Here is a 15,932-nt window from a genome sequence, read left to right as displayed (position 1 = left end):
TAAGAATGAAGACAGAGGCTGAACTTGGTCAATGAAATAGAAGCATATTCTTTGCTTGATGAAATGAAACTGTTCATAACTGGTTTTGTATTCTTTTCCTTACTGCATAGATGTTACCATCTCTAACTGATCTGATGTCTTTAAAAGCGTTATCGGGGCCTGGATCCCGGTGATGTCCCTGAGCATGAACAAATAAATTTCTCTGGGTCAGAATAAACAGAGCATGAAAGAAAAGTAGCCCTATTGGGTTAAGCTACAGATCCAGTTAGCCAAGTAGCTTTTTGGCACTGTCCAATAACAGATGTTTAAATGGAAAAGTAGAAGTAATACGATCCTTTCCTTTTTATAATATCTCTTCCTGAAATCAACAATTAATATATTCTGAGTTACATGACAAAAGTTTTAAAGTTGTCTTTAGTTTTGCTACTTACTAACCTACCTAATTCTTTTTCAACATACTTATTTTTTATGCAATATCCTGTAATAATGAGCATGGGAATTTAATTATGCATTGTATGCAAAGGTACTATCCATGGCCTTATTTAAACTTGAGATCAGAAGGTTTCCCTAGAGCTCCCTAATTTTGATTCACATTCCCTGTTTCTCTGTCCATCCTGATTTTGTAGACTTTAATTTCACAAGGCATATATTGGAGGAGTCCAGTGAAACAAATCTAAAGTAATATAAATATTCTAAATCACATTTTTAAGAAGTTTTGATTTAATTTTATAGATGAAGTAACATACAAGTTTGGCCTGAAAAAGAGGAACTTTGGGCCTTTGGAAAGATTATCCTTTAGCTCTTCCTACAAACAGGTTTGTCAACTGTATTGCTGAGCATTCTTAAACACCTTTTTTAGTGAGACACAAGGAGCTGATCAACTACAACTGACACCCCATCTGTAACTTTCTTTGCATCTAATCTCCAGATATAGGATTAAAAATGAGGCATAAAGAGATGAAAATGCATAAGACTTTATAAACCCATAGAATAACTAGGCAGTTTCTACTTCAAAATCATGGTTATCTCAAAGAAATTTTGGTATTCTCTCAGGAAAAGAGAATTTGCTGTGGGTTATTAGCTCTTAAACAATGGAAGGGCTAGTGAGATGATTCAGGTAAAATAGAAGTAAGGTGCACCTTTGGCTGTTCAAAATCCCCAAGGATTCTCTGTATTCAGTTAAGGGTTTTTTTTGTTTGTGGGTTTTTTTAAAAATTATTTTTTAAATGCTTCCGTTCGCATCTCCTGGCCAAATTTCGAAATATTCCATGGAAAGATTTCTCTCAGTTTCATCTTTAGAGTAAACTAAGACATTTACACTTGCCCACACAGTCATGAATGTATGAGCCAAAGAAGCCACAGACCCACATCAGCTCATTCCTATTGAAAGTTCAACTTGATTTTGAAACAAAATCATTTTCCTAGGCCTTCTGCAGCCCTGTTTACCTGGGATAAATTTCTTCCAAATTTGAAAAAAAAAAAAAGAAGTAAAAATGTTAAGTGTGGACTCTTGGACATTTTACAACACTTCTTTTTGGGCACTGAAAGACCAAATGGAAATAGTGACACCTTCAATCCCCATACATATGTGTGTACTTGAATATCTCATTTCTTGTGGAAGGTTTGGTCCCAAAAGGCTACAGTGGTCTTGCCTTGTAATTACACAATTTCCTAAACACTGAATCAAACACTGAGGTTGAGTGGCTGGAAGATTAATGTTGCACTGATGACAAAAATGGATAAACAATTTGGGGAATCAAGAGTAATTAAATTCTTGACAGAATCACTTGAAAAGGGATCATTAGTTATATGAATGAATTATTCCCCTGCAGCTTTGTTTATATATGGGAAATAGACATTTAAGAAGTGATTTCATTGGCAATATAAAACTTATTATCTCTCAAAGTAAGTGGTAACATAAATACATAGGGTTGCAGAGAGTGGTCATTTCAAACTAAAAAATGAAATTCTGTCTTCTAAAGAAATGTATGAGATGAATCAGTCTTTTCTTAGTGCATTTTATTTTTATGTATTTTTTACTGAGTTATCTGCTAGTGCAAGTATTGTACAGTTCCATGTACCTCATAAGTCTGGAAAACTTGTTTCAGTCAATACTCAACAATATTTCAGTCCATATTCAAGCAATAATTTTGCATTTGCATGGAATTCAGGAATTGTTCTGTAGAGCAGTAACAGGGAAGTATTTTCAAGTGTGAAATACTATTTTGCTGGCATGAAGAGACTTAGGAACCCCTGTGCTAGGAACTCTGTGTCCAGTGGAAGAGGAATTTCTTACCCTGCTAGTTTGTCTGAAAAGACAGAACAAGGGAATTATTAGTATTACCATTATGGAAGGAAAGTGAAGGAAGAAGAGATTAAGAATGATAATTTCAAACTAGGCAGAAGATCACAGGAACAGCAGGTCTGGAAGGGACCTGCTGAACCACTTGGTTATTTCCCTTGCTAGCACCTACCTATGGTCGTGTTCACTCACCACACAGTTTTGGCCCTGCTCTGTTTTCTGCAGCCAAGCAGGACTTTTCCCTCGTGGCTGCTGAATCTCTGTCTCCTAGTCTGCTCACAGAAGCCCTCAGTTGTAAATTCCAAACATGCCAACTGGACGGGTTTCAAAATTAAATCCCTGCAAATGTCAAGTATTCACTAGTGCTACAACTGCAAGCTACACTTCAGCAGAAAAATATACCTCAACAGCCAGGGCTGTGGGCATTTCTCCTGCTGTGATACTTGCCAGCCAGATGGCACCAGACAGGATAGCAGGCATCAGGCTAAGGAGAACTGCTGACCTGGGCACAATAAAGCAAGTCTGTGAAGTGGCAGCAGCAGGAGCCCTGTTCTGTCCAGGCAGCGCTGCTGGAATGGAACTTGCATGTTTTGTGTTGTTTGGCCATGGGGTCTGGTGTGAAACACACCTGTGTTCAATGTCTGTCACAACTGTCAAAGCAGAAGACCCAAAACCTAATTTTTAATATCCAGAATTCCCTAACTTACAACCTTTGGTTTGTGATTTAACAGCTTTTGAAGCCAGGGAATTTACACTTCTAGTCCTATTTCATTAAACTATCCATCTGCATTCATTTTGAAAGTCTTTTCTTCTCTATCCATCATTTGACTAAAATCACAGCTATCACAGAATGCTCTTTGTTTTCTTAGTATCTTCCCCTTAGGAGGCACTGTCATTCAGTATTATTATAAAAAGAATATTTAATTATTTCAAAGATTATATCATACTAATCTCAGATCTACATTTCACTATACTGCAGGTTTTGGCTGTAACAACCTAAATATTCCTTTTGTTGCTAATTTTTTTTTTACTCTGGATAAAACAATTGTAAAGTGCAATTTCCAAAGGTTTCAGTATATACATACCCCTTTTGCATCAATTACACCGGGTTTCGCGTTGAATTTCACCGTCTTCAAACGTGCACGCTCCTTTCTTTCAACTCTGGGGAAAAGAAAACACAAACAAAGAAACACACGTTGATTTTAGCAGCATTTTGTATGAAATATTTGACCCTGCTCTCCCAAGACCATTGGCAGCTTACTGTACCTAAAGGAAACATTTAACGTGAATTTCATACATTGAAAAGGAGAGGTCACTTCCTCGGCCAGGCAGCAGTTTTCTGGCAAATGCAGGACTGGGTCTGAGGAGTCTTGGCTGCCCTACACCAGCAGAATAGCACTGCCTCTCCACAGACATGGGAGTCTGGGAAAATCATGCTGGGGACAGATTTACTCTCTCCTATTTAAGCTGTTCAAAAATCAGGCAACTTTTAAAGTTCTATGGTCAGAGGAATGAAACAAGGACATGTCCTAACTTACCTTGATTAATATGGACATCACTGTAAAAGTGATGTTACCCACCTTTGCAAAATCATCTACAGAATCTATCATTGACTGGCTCAAGTAAAAAATCTGTTCATCTACCTGAAAGTGAAACACTAACCCTATTTGTTACGGCTGGGGATTGCTCTAGGAGATCTCCATTGAATTCAGCAAAGCTAGCTTGTAAGAGACATTAGAATACATGCCTGCAAAGCTCTTGCTTTCTAAGCCTGGGTAATAGGAATTCATAATTTCTGATAATTATTTTCCAAAATACAAACTCCAGAGTTTTGATAGAATGATAATTAGCACAACATGTTTCCTTCTGTCTGAGTAGGCTTATACATGCCCTCCTGAAACACAGTGAGTGTTGGTTACTATAGCTACAGTTTAAATTTAGATTAAATGCATTTCTCTGTGAGTGTGGAATATTCACATGGAAACAGCTCAAGTGCATCTTTCAAACTAAATCTATGTTATTAAAAACACATGAACAGTCTCAAACTTGAGCTAGCAGATGAAGTCCCTTGGTAGTACTGGTAAGAAATGAAGACTCAAGGCTGTGTAATTGCCTAAATAGGATCGAGGCTGTGTAATTGCCTAAATAGGATGGATGCCTTCTGAGGAAATAATTAGCACAAATGAACACAATATTCTACTTATTAATCTGTGTTAACATTTAAACTCATTCCAGCCCTGCCTAACTTCCTAAAACATCTGCTTTTTAACTTAATTTCTTATTCACTGCATAAAAAAATTTGGAAATTAATCCTGAAGAGTGAATCTTATTTATGAAGTTTGTCATAATTGCTTTAGCAGTCGTGGAGCATCGCTGCTTTCTAGAGGCATAGCAGACAGATGAGGAACTGCAGAAACGTTCTGCACTGCTCTGAGATGTATTTAAATAATGTCATTAAGTGCCATTAGTCCTTCAGGCAAACATAACAACAGTGTTCATATATGCTCAGCATGACTCCTGAATGTTCCAAACATTTCATCATCTGGCACTGTATTAAGGGTGGCACACAATGTTGCCTCCCATTACAATTTGCGTGACACCTTCCACAATAAAACTGTTCTCGGTTACTTATAATTTAGCTGAAATGTAAAATTACAAGCTGAAATGTTCTGTGTCTCAGGCTGACTACATTACTGTTGCTGCCTGAACTGTCAGTAAAATGGGTCAGCTGTTAGAAAAAGGCAAGGACAAAGTAAATGGGTTTCCCCAATTTATAACACAGTCTTTAAGTTCTTCAGCTCAGGTGCTCTATTGCCTTTATGTCTTTGGTCTGGAATTTCCATTGTGGCAGTGGGTTGCTCTGGTGTTAGGAATTTACCTCTCTTTTTCCTGAAGGAATGAACCTAAATTTCTGAAAAGCTTTAGTTTTACATGCTCTGGAGAACTCCTGGAATTTAGCTTTGGTTTTCTAAAGATTCAGTCTTTGTTGAAATGGTCAGGGTGCAGGACTTCAGTGAACTAAGATGTTTTAGAATTTCTCATCTGAGCTACTGGAACATTTTGTCCATAGACAGAGCTAAAAAGGGAACTAAACTGGGGAAGACACAAAGTTTTGAATCTGTGTTCTTTTAGATTTGTTGATCTAGCTCTTAGAAAAGGCACTTGTTAAAGGAACAGTAATTCAAATGCTTTTACCACTTTTTTGCAGGTTTGTGGTTTTTATATTTAAGGAAAAATAAACCTGACTGTCTTTTTTTTTTTTTTTTTTCCCAAGAAAAAAGGAGTTTAGGTCCAAAGAGTTATTTGCAGCAGCTGACACTGTGAATGTCTAAACAGCAGATGGGTGTAGATTCCTTACATTGGTTTATCTGACAGCAGCTGACCATCATTTGAACATTTTGATCCATCCCCTGAAGAAACTGCTTGTAAGAAATAAATGTTTCACTTAACACAGTAACCAGTTTTCTATGACCACTGCTGGACAAAGCAGGATGCTGGGGAGTTGTGCAAAAGCATGAAGTGAAGGGGAGGACTCCTGTTTCCCAGATCTGCAGGGCCCAGACTTGCAACTCTGCCTTGCCTGATGTACACATTGCTGCCATGACCCTTTCTAATTATGTATTTGCCTATAGAGTAACATCTAAGGGATAAGGAAAGCATGGCTATGATTTCCAAAACAACTTAATGGCTCAGTCCCACTGAGGGAGTCACTGAAACTCAAAGAAGTTTCAAGAAATGTTCAAAGAAACCTACATCCAACATTGAAACGTGACTGGAGCTGAAAAGCTCTGACTTCTATGTGGAGACAGTATCGCTGTAGCACAATTTATGGGGAGTTCCCCTCCATTTTCCCACCCACTCTCCAAGTATAGCTGTGTACAGAAACACTGCTGTGTACAGGGAAATTGCCCAAGATATCTGAGATCTGGGACACTTGGAGTATACTCTATGTACTCACTTTCTCTTAAAAACATTTCTGGTGGTAGTACCTCTTGGCCCTTTTTATTTCAGAAATAGTCAGGACTCACTCTCTTCTTGTCATGTAAAGCTAGAGAAGTGGAGCAGTACATTAGAAATATACTTCAACCTTCCGTGTTCCTTCGCTAGTAAGTTCAAGATTTGAGTTCTTCAAATAGAAGAACAGGATACTGTTCTTTCTCTTCTGAGGAACTTATTAGTGGGATGCAACACTCACTACACTGCAATGTCTGTCTGCTTTTGTGTTTCTGGGCACACATGACTGTTGAAAAAGGGCTTGTGGGATTTTTCAAAATGAAACCTTCAGTTCTTCCTAAGTGCTGCAAACAAGAAAAAACCAAGTGTAACTCAACAAGACATGAACTGTGATCACACACTGCTGGACCATTGGGAGTTTTGTCAGTGCCCTCCTAAAAGCACTAATCAGTCTTCACTGTGGTGAGGTAGAATATCAAGTGAGAAATGCTTTAATCTTCAATATCAGCATTCATCACTGAGGTAGAACACAGATGAAAATTGCAAACTTGTTTCTAGAATGAAATAAAATGGTAACAGTAGCCTTATGTGCACGTATTTGGCACTGAGGTGTTTTGCAAGATGAAAGTTGTTTCCAAATCCAGCATGAGTACTGTGGAGAGGAGAGTTAGGAAATACCAGAAAGCAATGTAAAATGGATACTTGCAAAACCTTGCTATGTCTCTTGTCTTGCTACACCATTTCCAGGTCACCTGCACTGCATTTGTTTTGCCTGCCTATCAAGTGAAAGAAAAGTGAAAATATGCATGCACTATTTATAATTCAAATATGTGGTCTCAGTTGATAGCTTTTTATTGCTTCCATCCTCTGCAAGATGTGAGATCTGAGCTTACCAAGAGATTCCCATGCTCAAAATTATTTTGGAGCGTTCCTGAAGTGGCATTTTTGCACCAAACATGCATTTTTCAGAAGGAGAGAACGTGCTCTGGATCAGCTCCCCATCTGCAGTGGCTTGCTTATAGAAAACAGCTCAGCACCTGGTCAATATTTATGAAGTGGAGACCTAATGACATTAGGAAGTGATTTCTCATAAAGTTGTAGCACAACCTTATTCTGTTTAAAAGCTAACAGCAGTTTTCCTTCAGCACAGAAGTTTCACTTTGTAAAACATTACAAGAGCCCAGGAAGAAGCTTATACTTACACATACACACAAATTTCATTCCATATTAAATTTTCCAATTAGATTATTTTCCAATTAGATTATTATGAGTATAGACAGACAAATTATTTTAGACAAAGCTTAGCTGATATTAAGAAGTTTTATCATCTAAGGATTAAAATGTTAAGCGGTATTTAGAAAGGTAGATGATTTATAGGAAACCATTAAAATAAAAAATCATTTGAGTGGATAAACATGCCCTTCTGCCAAGCTGAGCAGAACAACAAATTTAAGTTGGCTTTTCACCCACAGGGACTTCTGTGCTGGGAAAACTTCTTGTTCCTTGTCCTTAAAAGTTTGTGAAACATTGAGTTGTATGTACTTTTCCCCCCACTTTGGAAAGAGAGCATGGCTCCATGTACTTGTGGGGAGAATGTTATCTATTTGAGAACACAAGTATCAGGCTGGTCTTATTACAGCTGCTAATAGCAGAGATGCAAGTTGCATAACATTTGGAGTTAGAGGTACTTAAACTACCTGAAAATGGGTATCTTACCATGATGTCCAGTCTGAGAGCAGTTTTGTGACTGCACATCTGAAGGACAACAGAAAGATTAGTGTAATTATTTCAGTGTTTTAAGGCCAAATCCTCGCTGGCTGCAGAGGGAGCAGCAGTAAAAGTGGTGAGAATTTATGCTCAGCCATTCTGGGGCAATCTGTGTGACATCTCAGGCTGCATTCCAGACCCACGGACTCGAGTCAGGCAGATGTACACACACCACAGAAAATACTGAGGCTTGACATTCATGAGGTGGGAAGTTGCTGTTGTTTAGGGTTTGGAATGTAGGAGCTTGTCCCTGTGCAGAGACTCAGCAAGGAAAAAGTGATAAGAACTGGAGGTGTAAAATCAATGCTGCAGCAAATTAAAATCTATTTACTATTGAATTAGTGCATCTGTCTAGGAATGAAAGACACTCTTATATATGCATATTGGTTTAATGCATTTTTTAAATTCCCTTTAACTAATGTGAGTGTTTCCATAGGGAGGGAATCTTGGACATGGGCTGCTCAGCTTGCTGCTGCTCTTTTATAGGAAGCTGATTTTTTTTTAGTGGATAATAAGGGCAATGATGCAAATAAAAATTCTCATGATCAAAAGCACAGATTATGTGGAAACTCTAATCTAAATCTATCTATCTATCTATCTATCTATCTATCTATCTATCCATCTATCTATCTATCTATCCAAATATAAAAAAAAATGCAGTGTAAATCTAATTCTGTTGGTCATTCTTGTATAAATAGCAATTTTTTGATGATAAAGGAGCACTTCACACACGTAGCCACAGTGCCCAGGCAATACTGCAGGCTGCCTGAGACATTGGTGCAGGGCTGGTGGTTATGTCCCCTCACCTTGGAGACCCTACCTGATATAACTGTGCTGTCACCTTAAACATAGTTTGGATAAATCTTTTGGGCAGATGTGGAACCAAAAGAAATTTGACCTGAATTATTGATTAATTAATACTATATAATCACTATTTGGTGATGGTTAAACCACAAGTGAAGTTGTTTGAAGCCTCTCATGCTGAAGTCCTGTGCTTCCCAACACCAAGATGATATAATACCACACCAACTGTGTATCACTGCATTTGGTTTCTACCCAACTAGCTACACAGTCCTGTGGTGGAGAACAACAGCTCTAGTCAGACAATAAATACACACTGACAAATGAACAAAATGTTGTTTTCAGGTGTAGAAATGGTTGCAATTATATTTAAGAACCGCAGGATCCTTAGAATTCAATTTTCTTTAATCTGCACAGAGGTCATTGGCTCACTGCTCCATGAGACTTGGTCCTTGCACTTATCAGTGGAGAAACTTGGGGCCACCCTCACTTCTTTGTGCTGCTTCTTTCAGTAACACCCCTCCAGCTGCAGTGCTGCCCTCCAGAACTCTCTTAAAGCCTGACTTGTCAATTTAACCATTAATAAGGCAACAAATCCACATGTTGGCAGAAGCACTGAAATCTGATGACAAAAAAGGTTTCAAACTCTATCAAATCACTAAGAGGTAATGTATACAAAAACCTGGAGAGACTAATGAGTGGCAGCTCCCCTATAATTCTAAATTATGATTTTTTTTGCTGGTATAGCACATAAGTCATAGAGGAGAAAAAGAGTAAGGAGGCTTGATTAATCATTCCCAATTTCTCTCATTAGCTCATGCTAAAATGTCATTGTATGATGGGCTCTCCTGTAAAAAAGTAAAAGGCCTAAACACATGGAAAGCAATTACCATTACACAGCTTTTTAAAGAAGAAATATGTCTGTTTATATACATGTATATTTGTACACACATATAGATAGATATATATTTGTATACATACATATATATATATATATAATTGAAGTTGTCACTGATTTTCAGAGCTATTTCATAACGATTTCATTTATGGGAAATATTTCACTTATGGGAAATGCAGGAATTGTATCTTAGTAGTTGCTGGACAGAAGTCAAGGGAAGTAGGACAGAAGAAAAGCAGACAGCTAAAAGACTCAACCTGGATCTGTATAGCCTCTCACTGACCAAAAGTGCAAAAAATAAAGTTACAGTACCACAAGCAGAAAAAGGAATCTAAACACAAAAGAAAACCCTTCCAAGCATAACCCCCTGAAGCCCCCAAGACACTAAAAAAAAAAGGAACAGAAATGAATTGGGGATTGAAAAATACAAGACAAATATAAATTTCTTCAATTTACTACATTATGGCAAATTTAGCTTGCAGGACAAGGCAAACCAACACCTACAGATTTTCTTATTTTCCTTCTTTCCTTTCTTTTTATCACAGTATTTTACTACTAGATATAACATATGCTTTATTATATACAAAGCATTGCTTATAGAAATAATCCCATATAGACTATAAGAGACATGGCATGCTGGAGCCAACAGCTTAAATGAGGCTTTCCATGCTGTAGCTGCCTATATTTAGTCAAATTAATTCCAGGAGTACTCTGTTTTAGATTAATCCTCTCACAGTCAATAACCCACACCTGCAGAGGAAATTGAACTCTGAAGTAGCACAATCTGGTGAGTGTGATTAGCTTTACTCTCTGTAACTCAGCCCTGTGCGCGCTGATTGCTCATCCTGCCCTTGGGTGGAGTAAATGACCGCAGAAGGTGCTGGCAAGAGCACATCAGTCTCGGGCACTGAGGAATCATCCAGAACCCACAGAAAGGAAACAGTCCTCACTTTTCAGTGCATTGGAAAAAAATATTGTACAACTGAAGCCTTTTATGAAATAACAGCTACCTCCTCCCACTCCAGCTCAGGTGTATCATTACATTCATGCAGACAGAAAATCGGATGCCATTGATTTTTCCAGACCACTCAGCTTCACTAGTAAAGAATAAGGATAACAAGTGGAGAGCATGGTAACTGTACCTGAATCTTTTTTAAAATTCAAGACTCTTGTTTTTAGGTTTTAACCAACCTATTTTCATATAGTACTTTTTTTTTTTTTTTTTTTTTTTTTAATTCTGTTTTCTCCCAGTGTTTCCTAAGCCACATCTTATTCCTAGGCTCTCTTATATGTCTGACCTTGACTAGAGAACCTCTGTCTGTTGTCCTTGAAAACACCACTGTGTGGGTAACCCAATATGCATTAGGCACACACCACCTTTCTACTTTACAGGATATACAATTCCACATCTTAATTACCTTTGTCTTTTTTTCCTCTGTAGTTGTTTTAATATGCATGACAGCTTTTTGCACCTTTTCATAGTAGGCACCACACAGGAGTGAGCTCTGTGCACTTCCTTACCATAGCATTAAATAAACTCTTCTCTCTTCCCATCTACAATGCAATCATGTAATTACAGCAGTATTTACTGTAGCAATGAATAGCAGGCAAGTATTCCTTTTTCAATATCTAGAGACTAAGTCTGGTTAATGGGCACATTTTCCATCTTGAAACTTATAACCTAACCTTTTATTTCTGTCTATTACCCAACACCAAAATGGCTCTTTGCTGAAAAACCAGGTGTGGATGCTATTCAAACATGATCATTAGAGAAATTAATGTTTTTTCAGGGCTCATGTCAACAAGGTATTTGATGGCCTTTTAGTTTACTTTTACATGATTTAGAACAATGAGTACCATGAGCTCTATTAGTACCTTGGCCAATTCTCTTGAAACAGCAGCAGATGCTCAAGGGGGCACCAAGCATCCCATTTCCCCTCTATAAAAAAATGGTCATGATCATTTTTACACTGGTGCTAAAGCTGAAATAGCTAGGACTAGAAAGTTTATACTCAGTATGACGGCATTGCTGCAAAAGAGAAATGTAATATGTTTTGATGGATTTAATTTTCCTCCTACCCTTTCAGTTTTTGACCTTTTTATAGCAACTATCAACAGAGCCAGGAGGTAATACTGCTTTGTGTGCTAGTTCTGATACTATCAGAGACTTGTGGCCAATTTCACAAAAGCATCTAGGCAGAATAAACAGTACAAAGAATGAGGGAGATTCAGATATCTGTTCTCTCTCCGACAGTCACCACAAATCCATCACAGACACAAAAGATTGAGATTTAGCTTGGAGAGCAGATGAAAGTGCCTTCATTTATATTATATGAAAAATTTACTGTGCTATTGGTTATCCATCAGTTTCCAGGCAGGCAGATATTAAATTAACAGATTTTGAAGCCAAAGATGACCATTGTATAATTTAGCACCATATTTTACATCACACAGGCTGAGAAGTTTAATGCTATTACCCTCTCAAAAGAAAGACATACAGTCTTGATTTGAAAATGTCAAGCCATTCATTACATCCTTCAGCAGTTTGATGCAATGGCTAATCACCCTGACATTAAAACATGTGCTCCACTTCAAATTCAGAGTGAATTCCCAGACTCAGGTTCTGGTAATTCCATTTTTTTTTGCTGAAGCTCTTTAGTAGACAGCAATCTCTCCTTCTTTTCCCCTTTCTTTATGATGTTACTAGTAATTGAGTCACCTTTTGAGTTTCTTTTCAGTACAGTTATAAACAGTCTGAATGCTTTAATTCTCACAGCAAAAGCTGTATCTTCCAACTCTTGAAATACCTGTGAGATTTCAAGATTCACTGCCCCCAGTTTTTCAGTAGATTGATGCAACCCATCTTTACCAAAAAAAAAAGGAAATATTTTGATATAATGGCCAAGGAGGTAAGAAGGAGGAGGCAGCACTCACCTCCTCTTGCTGGGTATAACTCCCATCTCCTCACTGTCCCCCTCCAGAGTGACCCTCCTCGCCTGCCACCATTCATCATCTGAGGCGTTGATGACGTGAAGGATGTCTCCATACTTGAAACTCAGTCCTTGGCTTGGGAGGCCACTGTCTTTGCTCTTGTCATAGTCAAACATGGCTCTGTGAAAGCAAATAAAGATATGAAGGCAGGTGATTATATCAGTCTGGGTACATTTACTTGTGAGCAATTAATCATATCTTGTGTCACAGGTAACCTTTTCCAAGGAGAAAGGTCCTACTCAGAGGAAAACTCTTTCCACTGTGGAGTTAGTCTTTACAGAAGCCTTTTCTTTTTGTTTTTTTTTTTTTTTTTTTCCTGTAAGAGAAAGTGAATGGTAAAATCTGATACAAACTTTCAGCCTATGCCTTCCAGTCCTATGGCTGGCACCTACATCAGGGTAGATGTATTCCCTCTTTCTGAGAGTAAGACCCTGCACATGAATCCCAGCAAGTGCAGGTCACCTAGAGTTACCTAGCTAAAAATCCAGATCTTGGTTTCTTACATGTAAAAATACTTGGGAATATTTTTCCCATGTAAAATATTGTTTAAAGATCATACCTGTCAAGAACTGATGTTTATTTCATATAGGGAAAATAATATGACCATAATCCTGGCTGCAGAAATGCTACATCAGTTAAATCCCAAGAAGTTTCTAATAATTCCTTCTCTTTCATTGTCAGAAAGAAAGCCATGGCAATCTTTCCACTGGTAAACACTTTTTTCAGAAGGATTTGATGTAATTAATTACTGTGCATTCTAGTGTAAGCACAAAGAATGATTGTAGCAGTTTTAGGGGTAGCTATAAACCACTCAAAGCTACTTCTCATAAGGCAGAGAAATTTGAAATAAGTTATCAAAATTGTGACTATGCAACCAAAATAATTTAAAGCTCTCATATGCACCAACTGTGCATGGCAAATCTGGTTCAGGAGGAGGAAAAATGCTACTTGAAATATGTGTTCTTTTAAAGAGTTTAAAGTCATGTAATAACATCTTCAGAAATGCCCAGATAATTCCCTTTGAGGATGAAGACTGCTGAATTTTACATAATCCATAAGCTTACTTATGCTTGTTCCTTTTTTGGTAAATGTTCTTGGAATACAAGTACCCTTCGGAAAAATTTAATGGCTTAGCAGTGGAAAAGTTATTTTTGAAACCTGACTATATCTTATTAAATATTTACACTCATAAAGTACTCTTACTGGTACTAGGTCATCTGGTGCATCTCAAGTACAGCCTCCTTTGAGGACATCTGATGAAAAAACTCATAAATTCAGAAGCAGTGAAGTGTCATTAGACACCTCTTCTTAACCAAGAGATGACACTAGACCCCTGGAAGATGGCAGTGCATATACAAACAGGCACACAACACATGATCCTGTAGGCATTGGTCAGAGTTTTACCACCTTACTGAACATTCTTAAAAATTCACTGATTAATTGTGCACCTTACTGTGGAATCTGTTCAATAGCTCAAATCCCCCTAACCAGACAGTTGGCCATGCTGGTTACTGAGCAGACATCCTACAATCCCTATTCCAGGCATAATTAAGTCAGTCAAAACACGGGACAATATCTTCTGTTATAGGGAACAAGCAAGACTCTCATATCCCTGATGCAAAACATTCCCTGATGCCAAAAGGGAAATGCTCCCTATTCAACAAGTTCTAAGATGAAGGTTGTCTTTCAAAAGTTGAGGAGTAGAAAGCAGGACAATATTCTTTGTCCTTGAACAGACATTTGCACCTCAGAGCCCACATATTGACTTAAAATGAGTCTGTCCTCGAGCTGGCTGATGTTAACGATGAATGCAGATGGCAACGTTTGCCACTGACTTGCTTTGATTGGAGTAATCATGTGAATTGCTAATTAAAATGAGATTACGGATCTCAGAGAAGAGACTTTTTGAGCACACTTTTCACTGAATGAAAGATTTTGTGGCTGATGCTCTACAGATGTTGATTACTCCATTAGCAAATGAAAATTACAAGAGAGCTGACTTCAGTGATCTTTCCGAAACATTTCAAATTAAGAGCCAGGTCTTGGTAACAGCTGTATTTGAGCTTACACCTTTGATAACATTTCTGGCTCTGTAAAACATACTTTTGCTGGTTGGCTGTTGGCCCAGCTATAAAGTAGGTGGAGATCTTTACTTCAGGCATTGTTGACTACTTTGGGCTAAAGAGAGACCTGGGCACACTCATCCCCACCACCTCAAGCTAAGAGGGCAGTTTGGATTACAAAATCTGGTCCCTTTAAGATACTGACATGTCATTTCTAATTTTCTACCTGATGAACACCACACAGTTCTGTTTGTGCTTGGTTTTGAAGATGTATATAAAAATAACACCTCTGCATCTGTTGAGTGTCTACTGAAGTGACACAAAATGAATGCAGCCAGACCTCTTGTTTGGTAAAGGAACTGGGCAGAAGAGACAGAAAAAGACACTTTTTTTTCTTTGCCCTTTCATGTTTTTAGACAACGACATCCAAGTCTTACAGGATACCATCTGCAAGCACTGAAACTTTCATCAGAGTCAAGGTGAGCTCTCAGCAAAGTCTAGCTGATTTGTGCAAGCTTCTTCACCAGGATAACACACTAAGGGGTATGTTAGACACTTTAGATAGGTGAGGGAGAATATCCATGCCAGGGAGACTATCAGAAGAAAAGTTAAAAAATAGTAGCACCTTTGCTGTATTTTATGAGTTGAGAGGAAAATATAAGCAACACAGTCCAACAAGAAACCCACCCTTTCACAGAGCACCTAACAGCCCTCTCTGAGAGATGAGCACCATCATTGCAGCTAGAGAAGGATCATCACGTTCAGGATCAGACAAGTACTCTTCCAAAATGAGATGTTTAATAGAAACAGGGTTATTCAAATCATCCAGAGGGTCTAAACCAAGAAGACATGTCACAGTGCCTCTCTCTCTCTCTGGAATGAATTAGAGGTCTCTCCCCAAAACACAAGCACAATATTGCAGATAGTGGAGGGACTGCTCAGCACAGCCAGTGAGCTTTCTGAACTTGCTAATATGACCAATGCTTTCATCTGGCTGAGGCTGCTTATTCATGGGTTGCTTGGGCAGTTCTTGACAGCACTGAGCTGTAAATAATTTTTAGTGTCTTTTACTGCAGTATTAAAGAATAATAATCTCAATAACCTTACAACATTTTAATGACATTTATGTCAGCTGACTTGGTCTACTTTTGAATTG

The 15,932-nt window shown here is 38.1% G+C and overlaps 2 protein-coding genes across 8 annotated transcripts in view; one reads left to right on the top strand and one right to left on the bottom strand.

The window, feature by feature from the left end:
• The window catches only part of DLG2 (discs large MAGUK scaffold protein 2), a 486,684-nt gene that overhangs the window by 37,952 nt on the left and 432,800 nt on the right, over window positions 1-15,932 (bottom strand). For all 4 annotated transcript variants that reach the window (XM_030234136.2, XM_030234140.2, XM_030234138.2 and 1 more), the window contains 2 exons: window positions 12,657-12,833; window positions 3,388-3,463 (listed from right to left, as the gene is read on the bottom strand). In XM_030234136.2, the coding sequence (XP_030089996.1) occupies window positions 3,388-3,463; window positions 12,657-12,833 (253 nt within the window). The remainder of the gene's footprint in view (window positions 1-3,387; window positions 3,464-12,656; window positions 12,834-15,932) is intronic.
• Window positions 1-15,932, top strand: part of ANKRD42 (ankyrin repeat domain 42) — a 268,662-nt gene that overhangs the window by 132,110 nt on the left and 120,620 nt on the right. The gene's annotated exons all lie outside the window — the stretch shown is intronic.

The sequence above is a fragment of the Serinus canaria genome, chromosome 1 (assembly GCF_022539315.1).
Source record: "Serinus canaria isolate serCan28SL12 chromosome 1, serCan2020, whole genome shotgun sequence".
NCBI lineage: Eukaryota > Metazoa > Chordata > Aves > Passeriformes > Fringillidae > Serinus > Serinus canaria.
Note: the sequence above shows the minus strand (reverse complement) of the source record. Positions and strands in the feature narration are given on the sequence as shown.